Below are 18,297 nucleotides of genomic sequence, written 5' to 3' on the forward strand. Positions count from 1 at the left end.
GTTCCTATTGCTGACCATATGCACGTCCCGGTCTATTTTATTGCCGAGTTCCCTACCGCGTGATATGCAGGCCTGTGTGGCTGTGTCCAGACAAGAGACCAACGATATTCGTCGCTACTGCATATGCCATGCACTTTTCGTCCAGACATTTTCGTCCTACTTGCTAACTCGCTACTTGTCACTCGTTGTCCCTTAGTAGTTGTCATATCCTTCCTTCTTCTAGACGGACAACAATGGCGACGACAACAGCCTGACGATCCATTGGATTTCGGGCTCAAGTACCGACAGGCCTTCAATGCACCGAGACAACGTACGAGTCTCATTTGTCATTACTGATGTTGCAAACCTTCTCTAGTACTTACTACTTACTACATCGTTCCCCTTTCCGGTAAACAGGGACGTCAGCCCTTTTAAGCCGTGGGCGTTTTTTGCCTGTTCCAATTCCTCACACCCCTCCCATGACTGCGGGTATTTGTCTTATCAAGTGACGTTGAGAGACAAATAGTATCGGAACTGGTAGGTTATTTAGTCTGCTTGCTCGTGCATAGAGGTGGTCCATATACGTAACACCGAGAAGAAGCAAATAAATAAATAAATAAAAATAAAGAAGAAAATTTTCCTTCTCCTTCTAGTATGCATCTTAATGGCCCCTTGCAGCAAGTCTTCGCGCATGTGCGATATCTTATCCGCGGAGATTCAAAGATGTATGTCGACCGAATGGTACCATCTCGTTCGCTTCTACCCCGGCTCAATCATTATTGGTAGAGATCAAAATAAATAAATCATATCTTATATATCGAAAACCCCGATTAACGTTGCAAATCAAACGTTATCATATTTATCAAAATTTGACACATATTTTTTTTAAGATGTATCAGTTCTCAGCTGCTCTAACAGCATATAATGAAACGGTGTAGTAGCTCAGCCGCTACCAACAGTATTGACGTCGATGGCTGAACGACTCGTGTCAAGACAGTATACGTAACCCCACCGACAGCCACCTGTTTATCACCTTATCAACTTTGATAGGGTATTAAGTTGAGCTAACTGTTCAGGAAGCCCGGCGCCCGGTGCTCAATACCCTGTATCGACCTCCGGACGTAAATGGATAAGTTTTGGATGTCCAGTAGCATTGCCCACGCGTCCCCGCAGTGACGACCCATTCGCCGGCTACTATAATTGATCAGCCGGAGTATATTGCTTCCAGCTGCGGATGGCACGTTGTTGTGCGTCTAATATGTGTAATATCTATAATATGTCGAATATGTATTCATTAGACCCCTTTTTTTCATATGCAAGGAAACCTTATCGAACAAGTCCCCTGGGGTCGTCGCGCGTTGTTACTATGTCACTCAACTAATTGGAGAGCATATCACTTCTAATACTACTTCTTCAGCGGTATGCTCTCTTTTCTTACCCCGGGCTTCTCTACTCCTATCACACATTACCGGTAACATATAGCGTAGCACTAAGAACGAACATAGACCAACAGAGAAGACCCAAGCCATCGATTCGTCAACGATGAATGCGATGATTCTTAATATCAAAACGTTTCAGAGTGAGTTTGGACCGTCGCTTAGAGCTTTGCAGGAACTTTACCTAACTACCTATAACGTATCGTGATATAGCGCTTCTTACTATGTAGTAGGTTAGGTAGTTAGCTGCCCCGCGGTCCGTGTCTTGGCTTGGAATACCTAACAAACCAACTCCCAAATATGTATGTGTATGCTATGTATATATGCGATGACAACGCACCCTACATTAGGTACATAACACCCTAACCTAACACCTGGTCCCTTGTGTGACATAGGTTACCGAGTCATCCGTTCCCGCGGGCCACTTCTCTCCTAGCCTTCCTAACCAGGAAGCTCGGGAGAAAACTTCGGCCGATTTTCCAGAATATTGATCGACTCTCTTATAAAAATTAGGTATGTATACAACCGAGGACTACATACACTCACTATATTATCTCTACATACTGTTGCAAACAACATACGGATGCACGATGACATATACTCTGCTTGCCGACTTACTGTCCCTTAATTAATTTTCTGGATTCCGCGTACGATGTAGATCGTCTTTGATACTTGCCCTGACCTTGACCCTGCTTGTAACGGGGTCAAACATATAGCACGTGGCCAATCATCAAACTATTTCTCGTAGGGAGATTTTGGGACGAAATTTTACAGCTCAACATTAATCCACTTTGGCTAGAAAAATGAGGGTTTTCAATTCCTTCCAGTGAACCAATCTCTTATAAGTGTTTAGACGGGTTTGTTTTCCGTTCCGAGAATTCGGTCCCAACATGAATTTGTCAAGGTCTACTCCAGTCGGGAAAATGGAAACGGGATTGGGATTATCCATGCATTTTCTTTTCGCCGGAAGATATTTAAGAAACCTCCCTCTCGTAAGGCTGACCAAGGTGCCGGTATATGACAACCATGGAAACTACCTAATGTACATAGAAACGTTGCGTGGATAGATCCTGACCCCGTTCGAGTTCCATCATCTATCCCCACCCGCATGAGCTTTCCCATGCTATCCTCCCTGCATACATACATACCTACATACATACATACGGTACCGGCCTTACTCTTCCAAGTGAAGCCGTGATGGTCAGCCAGTCAGCCGGTTAGCCTATCGAAGGGGCCGATTGCTTATAACAACATGCGCACGCCTCATACCGAACTTCTAATCTACCAATCTATCAATCTACCACCTCGGCTGCTGTGGGTAAGGGAAGCGGCTATTTACTCATAGTAACCAAGGGATGAGTGCGAACGGTCTTGCTGACTGCGTTGTTCAGCTGCAAGATCTGTCGCTTCGACGCTAGGCCTTATACTACGGACGCCCGGCTTTTACCTAGCTTATTATGGCATCGTTATATGCAAGGCGTCACCATGTTGGAACCATGCTGGAACCATGTTGGAAGATGTCTTCCGTAAACAAACTAGGTGCATATGTCATTCACTACCGTGCTCCACATGTAGACATACATACACTACTAGCAAGCCTAGGAGGTATGTATCACTTATTAGTTCTCTAATGAACTAGCAAACGAAGTTTCTAGCCGTCCCACTGAATGCGAAAGAGGAGTTTCCGTATGTATATATGTATACACTCATATCCATATACCTTCACTCCTACATTACATACCTAGGTAGTTACAATATAATACATAGTTAATAGAATACCCGAAACAATAACCGGGGCGGGCTCGCGTTATCTCCTAAAACTATGAGCTCTATCCCAGATCTTGAAGTCATCATTCGTTAATACAAGTGGAGTGAGCACATGTCTCTATTCCACACTTTTAGGAGATAGGAGTTTCATCGCGTCGAAGACCCGTGGGGTTCGATTACTTCGCGATGCGACTACGGTCTATGGTTTGCGGTCTGAGGTCTAAGGGTCCAAGGTCTATGTATGTACCAGGGCAGGCAAGAGATATTCTTTACTCCAAGGGTCCAGGTCGTGAACCAGGGCGACGCCTTGGACGCTCTGGCCAAAAATCCACTCAACTAGCCCCGATATAGTGAATCGTCCGCCGGTGGTATCGACGCTCAATTCCGGTTTACGATCCATTTCCGTGTACGGATTATAGGCGCATAGACTCAAGTTATGTACATACTACGCTCCGGTAACTCCTCATGAATCGTGTGGAGACCTGTTTTTTTTTTTTTTTTTTTTTTTCCACATGCCTACGTAATCTCGAGAGCACATTGGCACATTTGGTACATTGGCCCCGCGGTATGGTTCTTGAAGTGGATATGAAAGCAAGGGATGCTCCAATAGGATTTCAATATCCAAGTTTGATTTACATGCTTTAATATCGAGGTGCCATAGAACACATACATACTAGTCTATTCTCTAGTGTAATTGCTGGTGTAGTGTACGGATTACAATACGCGGAATACAATTAGGTTAGTATACATACTATACATAGTTACTATACATACAGGTATAGTAGCTCGTAAATCATGGTCGATCCCATAGCAAGAACAAATACACTAGTACATTCCGCCGCCCTGGGCTGGGATCTAGCCGTCCGTGTCCCACACGCGGAGGTCGCCTTCTCGTGTCGCCGGACCTATCATAGTTACAGCTGTCACAACTGCCACGACGTCTACAGGTATGTATGTAGGACCTTCACAGCTCCATGTTGTTATTGGAACGGATGTACGACGCTACACGACAGCGGCGTGCAAGAACAAAGCTGACCACGGGCCTCGACCCGCTGTCGATCGTTCGGCTGAGAGCCTGAGAGCCTGAGAGTGCGTTGTTATTGTCTTGTGATCATATATGTATGCATGCACGTTTTGCTGACTGCAGATGTAGCCTTTTTGCTTTTATTTCGGAATTACCTAAGCCTTAGTAGGCTACCTATCGTGTTCCACGACGGTGCAGAATTTTCGATGTGATCGTCCAAGCTACATATAAATCATATGATAGATGCAGGAAAATGCTGCATAATCGGTAACACAATGTTACCGGCGAGAAAGTCCTATCCGGGGCGGTAAGTCGTGGCGGCCTACCGTTTATACCTACTTCCTTAAAATCTCCGGCGACGGAGGAAGACCGAACAACTATAACTAATACGCCGGTCCGGAACCCGATAAGGCTGGTTGAGACCCGGCCTTTGAAAAGAATCCCGGAAACATACCTATATAACCTATATTAGGCTTATGCTTACATCACCTCGGCCATATTATAGTCCCCCCCCCTCCCCCCAAGCAACTAATACATGACTAAGAGAAGAAGACATATTCGCAAAACATGACAACGAGATTAGCTAATCTACAAATGTCCCAGCGGTGCCAACAATTCATTGCTGTGCCTCTGTGCTACGATTCTTACAGTCTCGGCCTTTGAACCGACGTTCAATCTCCCATATTCCTTGTATATCGCCGGTCTCATTCCCATCATTCCGCGCCGTAAACCCCATGGAAGGGTAATATAAGCGACGTATTCGATGTATTCGATGTATTCGATGTATTCGATGTGGTTTATTTGGTTTCTAGGTCGACACCACACGTAAACCCTCTCGCTTTTGTCTAGAGGCGTCTATCTAACATGAGGTTTCATGTCAGGGACGGGCTTCTACTACCGGCGGGGATCGAGTGCCGTACCATGGCGCCAATAGTATCGCGAAAGCGATCGCGCATGGCACTCCTACGGACGGGGAGAGAAGGCCGACAGGAAGCCTCGCTGGAGACGCTAGATGCGTATCTAAGCCAACGAGGATATGTGAATCCGCTGGGTTCTCGAGGCATATTCCGTCTGACCTTGCTCTCGCCCTCACCGTCTACGACGACGAGGTACCTAGAGCTACTATATGCGTACGTTAGTTCGTGTCTACTAATGATTTGAAGCGGCTCTGATCCCCGCTCCCATCATGAGCAATCCTAGCTATCCCCACCGGCTCCCTCTGCCCTACGGCGTGCGTCGGCTATTTTTAGGCGTAAGTATCGGTGATGTACGCATTGTTGTCTATACAGTCCTCGCTTGACCTACCTTGAAGAGCAGGCTAGCTACAAGACTCATTCAGTTAGGATGCTTTGTAAGGCTGACGGATTGTGGGAACGGCGGAGACGGAATCTGCAAGTATCGTCTTCTCACGACGGCGATCTAACTATGAAACTCCTAGGCATAAGCTGGAGGATCCGCTAGCTTGTTATGTCTGACGGTAAATCTACCGCCTACACCATGACGCTAGCAGAAGTTCCTTGTCGTATTCGAATAATATTGTCCGCGTTTCGGAGTGTTAGTTTTTACAGTTATGACAGATACTAGCTGAGTTGTTCGTATGTTAGATGAGACGAGTCTAAGTATGTGGGAACTTTTCTATGTACTAGGTACGCCAGCTTGCGCCTTGTACTTGTACCTTACCAGTACACAGTGGATTTACCATAGTTAGTTATACCATATTTTGTAGCTACTTTAGAAGCTTTTGGACGTTGGAAGTCAAAACAACTTCATATAAAGGTATCGTTTGTTAATTTCTATAGATTGTTTGGACTCGGAGTTATAATATTATACTAACTAAGCTCTCGTGTAACATGAATCTATAAAATTTGAATACTTCTGTGTGAGTGTTACTAGTTTCGACCCTTCGTGATCATACATACCCCTGCCTGACACCGCTCAAGTTAGTCAGAAGTCAGCAAACGGGGTACCCTGCGTACTCGACTGAATGTCTAGCATGACTCCATCCGTTTGCCTTACGAGGCAGATGGAATATAGGACTTACACAAGTCTCAGCCTTACCAGATTACAGACGTCGGTTCCACTTTGGGGGCGGCTAATAGGTACCTACACAGTATCTTCATATTACACAAAGACACGCGAGAACGTAGCAGTGGAAAATAGCCGCCCCCAAACTGGAGACGAAAACCGGGCTAGTACTAATCGAGAATGAGTTGGCGGCTTTATTAGCTTTACCTTTAGACTTCACTTAGATAATAGTCTAACGACTTTACAATACGAGGATATCGTAGAATAGCATCTTAGTTTTCAGCTATAGTTACTAGCTATACCAGCACGTGGAAAAACAGGAAAACAACGTGGCTTTTCGATCCTTTACCGCGTGCGTAGGGATATACTTGCGTATCCACGTACTAATCCAAATTCCTATTAGAAATTCATCGGTAATGCGCGTTTTTGTCTATTTGTGACTCGGACGGGGTTCCGGAACCTTTTCCTAGATGTTCCTAATAAATCTAGACATGCTCATCACTACTCATATCGTGAACGAGGGAGCAACTGTTGGTACTGGTAAGGAATCGGGTAGGTACCTAAAAAGTACGCGGGATATGAAACCTACTAGACCCTAGTGATGGATCGCCAGAACGCAGCTTTCTTGCAGTTCAAACGTTCGTTTTACCTGTGCATGTATGTACATACGTGCTGAATGCGGCTGATGCTTGCTTGTTAGCTGCCAATCTATCCTTAATGAGCTACTACGCCACGGCGACCTCATCCTCCCGTGTTTCTAGAAGCAATTATCGTCGTGCAAACGCGGAAGCTTTAATCATATATTGTGTGATGGAGGATCCGGTGATGAGTGGCGAGTCCAGGATTCATAATATCTACGTGCGTACAAGACCCAAGCGGTTGGTTGCGTTACGCGATGCAAACAAAAGTAGTCGACTTGCCCAGGATTAATATCTACACCGCCTCATTACTCACGTCGAAAGCGGAATTTCCCAGTGAACCATCTGTAGAACCGGAATGCCCGTTCATGGCTAGGCAAATAAACCCCCATTTCTTCCCATTAGCCAGAGGATCGAACAATACATAATTTACTATACATAAGATAGTTGGGTAGGTGGGCATCGGCAATGGCCTAAGGACGAAGAATAATACCGCGTTTGGGAGTAGATGAGCTTTGTATAGCAAATGGGCCTCTTTCGCATAATTCCGTACGTCTTGAACAATAATAAATCCTATTCCTTCCTAGTATAAGTAACTAAGATTAGCTAGTTAAATGACTTCTGCATCATCGTACATGAGAACGCATAATTAAAGAACGGATGAACTTGGTGACGGGGACGCCATAACGAAAAGAGGATTCCGCGAGCTGAACTCGGCCAGTCCAGAGGCCAGCCATGTGCTCCAATATGATGTAGCACAAAAGTCCATGCAGCCATGCGAACAACGGCAGAGCGCACGTCTAGAAACAACGCTGTACCAGCTGCGCCGTAGGCGCATAGGTGGGCAAAAGGATCGTCATCCCTGGTCGAGAAACCCTCCTAGTGTCTTCCCCAGGGCCTTGAACCCTAGGTCGGCCGAGCGACACCTTTTCCCTTCCTCCTATCGCACACCGCGCCAAAAAAACTGTTGCTTTATACCCGTTAGGTAACGAAGTGTGTCCCGGGTACGATAGAAGGAACGTGTGAGCAGGGACATGAGCCTACCTATACCGAATGCCGAATTTGTCCAGAGAGGAGCAACTTTCTTGTCTCTTTTTCGTTAGCCTACAAGGAAGATGTCTAAAGCACGGACAATCACGCAGATTTGTATATGCAATACAAACCAATACAAACTATGTCTTAAATCCCGCTAGAAACTTCGGGTAGCGTTGGCACTGGCCGATATCTACCCGTTCTTCCAAAGCACGAACCCGTACCGAGCCAAGTTGAGTTTAGCTTAGCTACTTTTACTTTCCATTGCTAGTATTAGTTATACAAATGTATCTGTAGTATGATCTGCTAGGTATCCGATATATCTCTGAAGTTATTGTTACACATACATACACATATAGACCCGTATCGTATATATTGCATAGTAGTGGCCGCAGAATAACGTGGGGGAACCGGTAGGGGTTTTTCAAATGAGGATATGTTTGATTTGGCCGCCTAGGAGGGAAAAAAACCGTATCGAAGGAAGAGGAGTACCTAAATCGAGGGTTCTACCGGGATTTACCATCGCTTTGCTTGTTAGATTTGGAACTGTTCAGCTCTCGTCTCTCTCGAGTTAATTTGTATAGTAAGTCATGTGTACGCCGAAAGAGAAAGTTCGCAAAGTCTTTCCCCTACCTTGACGCAACAGGTCGGGCCTTTAATCCGAACCACAGCAAAGAGAAGGTACTTGATCTATCTTAAGAATCCTTGAAACCCTGAATCTCCAGTTATGCTTGGAGTTAGGTACGGCTGCATGGCGCGCAGGTGGTTTTATCGTGGCTGCCGCGTCTGTTACGCACGTCAAGCGGGGCTATTACCACGTACTCTGGTCGTTAAAGGATGAGAATCCTCGACCCCTGGTAGTAGCTACCTAGTTACGGGTAGAAGGTGGGAGTTATACATACTGCTCAGGGGTTACGATAGAAACACCTCGACGCTGGTTGGCCTATCACCACTCATACTTGTTTCACAGTATCGATATCAATGATGTAGGTTACAAAAGTACAGACATCCCCAAACTGTCAGGTGGATCTTCAAAGCTAAAAGATAGACGCTGTGTTATTCATTATCTTGGTTATATTACTATAGTATCAGGTTGTCAGGCTACCTGTGTTTCTCATATAAACAGGTTTATTGTAGTATATTAGGTTACTCGGTATGCGAAATACCTATTTACCTCATGACTAGCCAAGCTACCCGCAGTGGGAATTTTATGTCACTAGGATTCCCAATCATGTATGGGACTTTGAGACTCGTCTTGCGGCATGGGCTAGTACCGTAACCAGGAACCAATAACAAACATTAGTCTAGATCTCCGGGCTAGATCGAATGTAAATCTAAAGCCTAGACATTCCTCTATGCGCATATGAAATGTATATACAAAGTGAAGCGTTTGATATGATGCGGCACAAGCTAAAGCCACGAGGTTAATAGCTGTAGGGCGTACACCTACCTATCATAGTAACAGAGGTAGGCTTAATAGGGGGATTAACATGGATCCCGTGTGGTGATTACCCTTCCCCGGACGTCAAAGCTATAGGCAGCTAACAATATGAGTGCGGCACGACACCCTAAAAAGGCGTCATACGTTAAACTTCCATGCAACATTGTAGGTTGATCTGTTACTTCGAAGGTAACGGGCTCCACTCGAGAGCGTCGCTGTGCCGTCTATCAGCGTATCTAATTTTTTCATACCTATTCTACATAGATAGCTCTCTGGCCGTCTCAAGTTTGCCAGATGCGGGTAATTACCTAGCATTGCACGATGTAGGTGAGAGCGAAGAGGCGGAGAACATCAGATGAGATTCCCAGGCTCTATCACTCTACGGTACGCTCCTGTTCTATTGTTGGGCAGAGGGGCACAGGTCTCAAACTCAGCGGTAATTCTGGGGCTGCTAAGGAAATTGCAAATAACCTTCTGACGGCATCGGCCGAGGAGCTTCAGGGATCTTTCAGTAGCGATATACATGGCTCCATCTACGTTTTTGTCTGATGTTGGTACCGAATAACGGGATGCGGTATCCCCTTGTCGAGTGATCTTAGCTGTTGGTAGTTAATAGGTACTTCAAGGTCAAGTACCTCGAATTTGGACCAATCCAAAAAATACCGGTGAGCACGGAGCAGATCCTGTGGTATCTGCTGTTGATTGATCTTGGTTGTGAGGAGGGCCTCGCTACGAAAGCTAATGTTAGAACACCTGGGGTAATCGAAAGATATTGATCAACTTTTGTCCAACAAACATTACAGCCCCCAATAAGACTACGTTGTGCATTTGATGGCAATGAGTCAGCGTAGGGCTTTGTGGCTAGCGGGTCTACTGGAGAAACTAACACGAGCAATACGATCATTTTAATAGCCTACTCGGTTGTCTCCATATGTAACATCAATTGGTATCAATACCTAATAGTATGTTAGGATTCTAGATAACTAGTTAAGATATCTAAAACATAGAACATATTCAATATGTATAGCCACAAGGCTTCCGGACTTGGAGTTCCTCGCGGAACAACGAAATCGTTTCTTAGCTTCTTGGCCTACCTCGTAAAACAGTAAAACACAACTTGGTATCCAAGATGGTTAGTCAGTACACATGTTGTAGTGGTTATATAAATTATAGCCGAATTACTAAGTGTGTAAGGTGTCTCTTATCGAACAAGAGCCGGTTTAATGTAAACTAGGGTCAGTTTACTGTAATTATATCACTATATTTTACTTAGGTATGATACTTAGGTTGGTCTCTAATAGCTTATTATCGATGGCTTAATCCTATTCTTGACATGAAAATGCCTAATATTATTTCATGCCTATGGACTTTATCTCTTTAAAAGTGGTGTAAATTTTCTCCAATAGTTGCCAATACGTAAATTAAAGACGAATATGCTTTGGGGGACAGTTAGAAGCTTTCTGTTGATGTTCACAAACTAGTAGGAAACCCGTTGCGAGCAACTCTGGATGAGACATCTGGAACAAATGATACTGTAAGTAGGTATGTATATTTAGCTACGAGCTTATATAGTTACCTAGGCATAGGGTTCCTTGCAGAATAACAAGGTTGCTTCTGTGTATATTTCTAGGGACATCTATAAAGCTCTAAGGGAACTGAGCCATTATTTTCTCTGAAGTACGAATGGTTACTTGTGGTTTTCTATCACGAGGCTGAAACTAAACGTATTATCTATAGATGGCTGGTTGGTATATTAACACCGGGGCCAAAGTGAAGGACCGGCCCTCCAAGACCTCTTTAGGGATATGCGGCGTGCAAAACTATCTTAAGACTAATATACATTTGTATTCGGTTTTCCAATTTCCTACAAATATAACCTTGAAATATACACATAATAATGTTCAGGCCGTTCTCGCTAGCTCCTCTGAGTGCACCTGTGTTCGGTGCAATGTTGGGTTTCAAGGGTCGCATACTGAGGTGCCATAGGCTCACTTTCAGCCGTTCCGCGCCATGCCTATGAGGGCGTGAGGCTTGTTCCAGTCGTCTTTTATTGACAGTGATTTTCTAAGGAGCTTAGAATATTAGATAATGTAGCATGCTACAAGGCTCTCTTTATATACCTACCTACCTAGTAGGTATATGGCATAAAATCATCAAACTTCTATAGCAATCGTGACACACTCGTCAATAACGAAAATATATTTGGGATCATGTTTTATAAACCCTGATTACGCATCTCTTTCAATCTCGCGTTTTTGATAAATGTAAGCTCTCTTGGAGCTTTCCTCTTTGGTACTTGATCTTAGCTGCGGTCTTGATAATGGCTATTGCCTCGCTGCTATATAGTGACTAAGCGTAACACTTTACATGACTTCGCTTTGGTTCATGGAAGATTAGAAAAAGTGACATGTGGACAAAATGTAGAAGTTCCCGATCTCTCCCCAAAAGCATTAGATACTACAGACCATATTTATGATATTATTCAAACTACCGGTACAGGAGCAAATATTATTGATTGCCTGGGGAGAATTTGAATATCTGAGGGAGATTTTGACACTATGATAAACATAGACACTACTGACAAACGAGGAAAGTGAAAAGGGGAAGTAAAGTCTCCTAAATTATACGTACGTAGAGTACATGGGCAGCCTTAGTGTTATTCAACTGAAATATCTTACTACAAAGGAAGTTTAATGAGTAGGTACCCTAGGTAATCAAATATTTAGCACGTTTACATTTAGTACTGCAGGATAGTTTGGAAAGGAGAAATGCATTGCTTTGTCTATAATGAACCTTATAGGGCCATGAAAGAACTAATTACAGCATGATGTGCATCTTAAGATGCTTAAACGAAAAGTGAAGAACTGCGCAAACCATGTCCTGGGCAAACTATTCTATGGAAGCCCATAGATGAGAATCGAAGAGGTGTATCGAGGCGATCATATTGGCCTGCCGTTATACTCCCTCCTTTTTCGTGGATTCTGCTGAATTGCAGACAACTATCAAGTAAACTCGCATGAATAAAAATCAATCTTCCTAATTTTCCCCATTTTCTCAAGATTCTTTTGTCCCAAAACACTCTGCCTCCTAGTCATGAACTCATTGAGTGAAAGGGGAATATTATCGGGATGCAGAGCCCCATCCCTACTACTTCTCCTCGGTAACATTTAGTCCTTGTGTGGGTAAAAGGCGTCGTCATCTTCCTCAGAAAAGCTTTTTGCTTGCTCATCAAGGATTCTCTGGCGGGCATGCCTGTCAACTGGTGGCATCGGTCCCTGGGGAGTCATGGCATGAGCAGAATTACCCATGTGAGGCTGCGCCATTTGCGATTGCTGTCCCTGATATGGGTTCTGGAAGTATCGAGCCTGCATAGGAAGATAGTAGTTATTGAAAGTCGGGCTGCTGACTACAGTCTGGCGCGGATCAGTGATTACCTGGCGACTGCTGGGGACGATGCCGGGAGGGGAGGTAGTACCAATACCATGGCCTCTAGTTCGGGGACGAGTAGGTGTCTGAGAGCTAGGGTGGTGCTGGTGCCCTTGCGAAGGCGGAAGGACAACCCGAGGGGTTTCAGGGCTTGTGGTACCGTTTGGCATCGTCTCAGGGTGGTGAGAAGGGGAAATACTGGCGCCATAAGGCATCTGAGAGGAATAGTTCGGGTTCACATAAGCTGATAAACCTGGACCCATGGGCGCAATAGGTGCTAAATGATACTCGTTAGCCTGGATTGATGGAACTGACTCTAAAATGATTAACTTACCGGTACCTCCCTGTCCGAAGTGTGAAGTAGCAGACCCTTTCGAAGGACCAGAAGGTTGATTCGTGGATACGTATCCCGTATACAGATTGGCAGGCTTCAAGTTCTGCTGCGGTCTAACTTGGTAGGGTGGGTAGTTGCTGTGAGCATGTTTGGGCTCATAGTAGGGGAAAGATTGAAGGGTTTCCGGAGGTGTAAGCGGCTGCATCCCACCGTTGGTGTTGTTGCTGTTGCCATTGGCGGCGTTGTTGTTGTTGTTGTTGTTGTTGTTATAAGACATCTTAGCCTGTGGTAGATGAAGATATTATCAAGATGATCTAGACAGGATAGATAAATCGGAAAGGTCAATTAAACCTAACCAATTGGGATTACTTGAGGATAGGAAAAAGAGTCTTGATTAGGATCTGGGAAAGTGTAAGAAACTTATTAAGGAATCAGGTATTGTTTGCCGTGGGAAGTTTCTATATTGGCCAGGTGGTAAGTACGATATTAAAAGGAGCGACTGATGACTTGGAAAGAAGGAAATAACAACCAATGATTCATGTATTAGGGATGAGATAAAATATCATCCCATCGTTCTTACCTGAAATTAGGTATTGAATAACTAGCGCGTGCTACTATGTCCCTGTTACGGAAGCAACCAAGCAAATAAAGCAGCGTTTAAAATCGTACTTGTTAATAGTCAACAATAAATTTAGGGTAGGTACGAATGTAGAAAAGCACGATAGCCTGATGTTTCTTGAAGGGAAGTTACGACGATATATAAATTATTAGGTATCTTAGGTACATACGTGTACTGGATCTTACAATATAAAGATAACGCCTAGTTGAATTGTATTTTTCTTGATATAGGAACTGTCACCACGTGAATTTCATAGGACAACGACGTTGTTACGCCATGAGTTCCCAACCCAGGTTACGTATCTAGGTACTCATGGCGCTCATGAATGTGCATAAAATTAACGATTCCTTTGTTAGGTATGTTTTCTCCCATTAAACTGGACGGACAGGTTCTGGGGAAATGCTAAGTTACCTTAGGGAGATGCAATATGTATTAATGCTGCATGGTCATGTCCATCTGGCAACTATGTTGGTTGGCGTGTGCTATATTCTTGATACCCTTCCTTTCTATCCTTTTTTGCAGAAGAATTAACCCCTTTATACATGTTCATTGCCTTGGTGCTTCATACCAGTGGTCTTCCATCTCTTTGTAGAGAATCTTGGGGTCTTAGCTGCCATTAGGACGATACGCATTCTTAGACTAGGTTGGCAATTGTACCAACAGCATTGACGACTATTCTATCCTCGGCCGGGTATTACAGGGGGTGGTGCAATCCTAGTGTCGAAGACCCTCCGATCAACAGCCTTAAAGTCAAATATCTTCTCAAGCTCTGCTTTAACAACCAAGAGCTCCCCATTTGCTTTCTTCACCTTTTCCGGCTGGCTGTCATCAATGACATTCAGTTTCACATTCAACACCCATTTTTGTGCTGGATCTACTGGCCGAAGATCGACCCAAGGAGGGAGAGCACCCAGTGGCCGCCCTTGAGATTCTGGAAGGTGATAGTATCTGCTGAAAACAAATTCGACGTTCTCCCTGACGAAAGAGTAGCTCTCCTGAATGATTTCATTCTTGTACCTAATAACAATTCATCAGCATTAGTTCTATCTCATCACCTACTTAGCCAATATAAAAGCAAGACATACTGAAAGCCATTGTCAGTGAGAGCCGTTGGAAGGCTATTCTGCTCTGGAATCTCGATCTTCTTTCTCTGCGTTACTGGTGTGTCTCGAAGAGGGTCTGGTAGATCTGTCCACCGCAAAGTGCCAGGTAAAGCATTAAACTCCATATTAGTTTCTTTGCCGAAATCCCTATCTGGTACAAGTTCGTAGGCCAGCTGAATAACATATGATGATCGATTTAATTGGCTACTTAGATCTTTCCAGAGCTGCAAGAAGCGTGATTGCTGGAAAGCACGCGTGACTTTGAGGGGCTGCGGTTGTGGTTGGCCATGAAAGAATAGAATACGATGGACCATGTGACGAGCATTCATCCACGTCAAACCTTGCAAGACTGCACAAGCCATTGCGAAATCTGAATCCTTGACGGATGCAGTGAGAAAAAGTTCCCGCATATTGTCTGGTGGTAGTAACCTCTTTTGCGGCCGAGGTTGAAAGCTTGGGATTAAGAAGCAACACTGGAAATCAATAGAGAGTATTAATCAAAATAAGTGAAGTGGGATTTATAATGGATGCTTGTAGTATGGGGGAATAAGTTTTGAGAGCTGTTGATGTTCATGTTGAAAGTTGAAGCTTAGTTGATGTCGACCCCACAGACGCCTGTAACGGGCCGACAAAACGGCTGGGCTAGGCAGTACAGTACCTGGCTGATGCCCCACCTATATCCAGCGTTGCACAAACACAAGGGCCATGAGTCTCTAAGCCGAATGTCCAAAGGGTTTTTGTAGTAAAAAGTGAGAAATAGGGATTTTTATCCTTGAAGAATCATATTTTCGTCAGTGTCTCTCTATATCTTGTAGTTAAGAACCCAAAATTAACATTATTTTGGCCATGCCAAACCGAGGTAGAATAGGAATAGACACAATTCATTTGATCTAGACTATTGAGCATCTCGTATGAAAGGGTGAAATTTATAGTCATAAGTGTATAGCCATGTGTGGTTAGAATTTTTTCTTTATTGGGCATTAATCATTTGAAATGAGCGTGATTCAGTGAACCAGCGGTATCCCATGTCTCTATCGCTGCATCATCTTACACGTCGAACTCGTCCGCTCATTCTCAATACACCACAACCCATGCTATTACCGGAATCCCCTTGCCATACCATACACCATCCCCTTTTATTTTACTGCTAGAAAAGTAAATGCTCCGGGCCTCATGCATATATTTTAAATTACACGACCCTTGACCTGCTTGAAGTCCTTGACTTTGATATCCCGCCAGAAGGCGACAGAAACAAGGCCTAGCACAGTAATGGCCGTAGCAGCGACGAACATCCACCTTAGGCCATCGCCGTAGGCTAGAATAATGGCATCCCTAGTCGGCGAGCCAACAGGGTATGAGAGCTGAACTGGAAGTTGGCCGTAGATATCCGTAAGATTTGCCTGAGACTCCGCAGGCAAGTACTTGGCCAGTGCCTTGGGGAAAACACCTGTCCAGATGGCGGCGGAAACAGTGCCTCCAATAGCACCACCGACGCTACTAAACATACCCTCCATGGCGAGGACAACGGCGACGTGTTGGTGAGCTGCAGCAGCCATGACGGCCATTTGCTCGCAAATAACGCAGGCACCACCGGCAAAGGCATATAGGATCTCGCACATGATAATCCAACCAATGTGAGTACCAGGCTGTCGGAAGTGAATGAGTAGGCCGATGCTGAGAATTGTGACCGGTACACCGAAGTATAGGGTAATCCACTTGAAACGACCAGTCCAGCGGATTAGAATGCCCACTATGAAGGAAAAGAAGCACGATCCAAGACTGTAGATATTGCCGATATAACCAGTTTGGGTTACATCCAGGTTGAGGACAACCTGGAGGAAGGAGCTGAAGTAGGCAGTCCAGATGTAATATTCAACAAACAGAACAGCGGCGAGAATACAAGCTCCAAGGACGGTTCGATCTTTGAGGAGCTCCCAAGGCATAAACTTGACTGGTGCAAAGAATCTTTCCCAGACCACAGCTCCGATGAGAAGCAGCCCACCGAATATGATCAAGCAAATGACCAAGGGGTCCTTCCAGCCATAGTACTGATAAGAGTAGATATTGAAAGGAAGCAGGAAGAGTGCAAAGCCACCCGTAAGAAGAATAAGACAAATAACGTCAAACTGCCAGAAGTAATATTTGATCGATTCCCATGTTGTGCGGCCGCTCGGGGTATAAATAATCAATCCAGCCTTCTTTGCCTTTTGGTAGTTCCAAGTAAACAAGAAGAATAGAGGAAGGCACATGATCGGAGTAATGATGGAGAAAATTCCGAATCCCCATCTCCAACCAATACCATATAGGATGCTGTCGGCCATGGGAGCGGTAATCCATACGGTTATAATATAGGGAGACGAAACGAACGCCAACATTAGGGCTCGGTTCTTCAGGTGTGAAGTATCGGCGATGAAAACAGAGAGGGAGTAACTGACTCCATTGTATCTGAGAGAGTTAATATCTTTGGTCACTGAAGGATTTTCGGGAAGTTAATACTTACCCAACCCAATAGAATACCTGTGCAGCTGCATAAGTCTCGACGTTGTTGCATGCTGCCATCATGACAAGTCCAACGGTCATTAGAAGAACTACGACTAGGAAACCTTGAGGCCGACCCCAGATATCCAATATTTTCGCTAGAGTGAGCTTCGAAACACCGCCAATGATACCAGACATGACGCCCGTCGTGGCAGTCAACGAATGGAGGGCAAACGAGCTAGTAACATAGGGGGTCAAAAGAGACCCCATGCCCTGTTGCATAGAGTCGACAAAGTAGATAATCCAGATGCTACAGACATTATTAGTTTACCTATAAGACATGGAAATATAAGAGGCGGTCTAGCAGTGACTTACAAGACATAAGCTAATATGAGATTAGACATAGTCCAGACCTTGGTTGTGGCCTCGATTTTCTGAACACCGGCCTGAGCACTAGTGTCGATGGCGTCGACATCGGTATCAATCTCACTATTCCGGGGTTGGCTATCGACGACGCCAGCTTCCTTATCGTTCGCTGGGTGGGATTTCTCCTCCACCGGCACCTCAGTAGGGCGGGCGAACCGAGCGAGCGGACCTCTCATTGTGGCTATTGGATCCGAGCAATCCTAGTCGATCAAGTGGTGGTTCTGACTTGATATAAACACAGCGTAACAACTTCCGTGGACTGACTAGTATTGGTATCAAGCCGGTCGTGTCGTAGTGTAGACGGTGGCCAGCAATTTAAGCAATTGCAATTGTAATGCAATGCAATGCAATGCACGCCAAGCGATGAGCTATTATCTACTCTTATATACGTAAGGATATATACAGAGAGATATATATATTCTCGGCCGAGAAGTGCAATGATGCTGGCTGGCTGGCTGGCTGGATTAATGAAAAGGAGAGATCTTGGGTGGTTAAGCCTATCCTTTTATTTATCTGATGGGCATTTTGATCAGGTAGGCGCTCCTACCGTACCGGAGATTGATAAGTGG

The 18,297-nt window shown here is 44.7% G+C and overlaps 3 protein-coding genes across 3 annotated transcripts; all 3 read right to left on the reverse strand.

The window, feature by feature from the left end:
* Window positions 1–12,509: 12,509 nt before the first annotated feature.
* Window positions 12,510–13,379, reverse strand: GL218_00538 (uncharacterized protein; the record flags this gene model as incomplete). The annotated part of the gene is made up of 2 exons (XM_033576963.1): window positions 12,510–13,045; window positions 13,103–13,379. The coding sequence occupies 2 exons, from the start codon at window positions 13,377–13,379 to the stop codon at window positions 12,510–12,512; spliced, it is 813 nt and encodes a 270-aa protein (XP_033441694.1).
* A 1,019-nt stretch (window positions 13,380–14,398) lies between these two features.
* On the reverse strand, window positions 14,399–15,234 carry GL218_00539 (Mediator of RNA polymerase II transcription subunit 18; the record flags this gene model as incomplete). Its single annotated transcript, XM_033576964.1, has 2 exons — window positions 14,399–14,738; window positions 14,807–15,234. The coding sequence occupies 2 exons, from the start codon at window positions 15,232–15,234 to the stop codon at window positions 14,399–14,401; spliced, it is 768 nt and encodes a 255-aa protein (XP_033441695.1).
* A 774-nt stretch (window positions 15,235–16,008) lies between these two features.
* GL218_00540 (Siderophore iron transporter mirB) lies at window positions 16,009–17,904 on the reverse strand (the record flags this gene model as incomplete). Its single annotated transcript, XM_033576965.1, has 3 exons — window positions 16,009–17,269; window positions 17,325–17,612; window positions 17,678–17,904. 3 exons carry the CDS (start codon window positions 17,902–17,904, stop codon window positions 16,009–16,011), a joined length of 1,776 nt encoding a protein of 591 aa, XP_033442184.1.
* Window positions 17,905–18,297: the final 393 nt, after the last annotated feature.

This window comes from Daldinia childiae (genome assembly GCF_008694065.1).
Source record: "Daldinia childiae strain JS-1345 chromosome Unknown Scaffold1, whole genome shotgun sequence".
In the NCBI taxonomy this organism is placed as follows: domain Eukaryota; kingdom Fungi; phylum Ascomycota; class Sordariomycetes; order Xylariales; family Hypoxylaceae; genus Daldinia; species Daldinia childiae.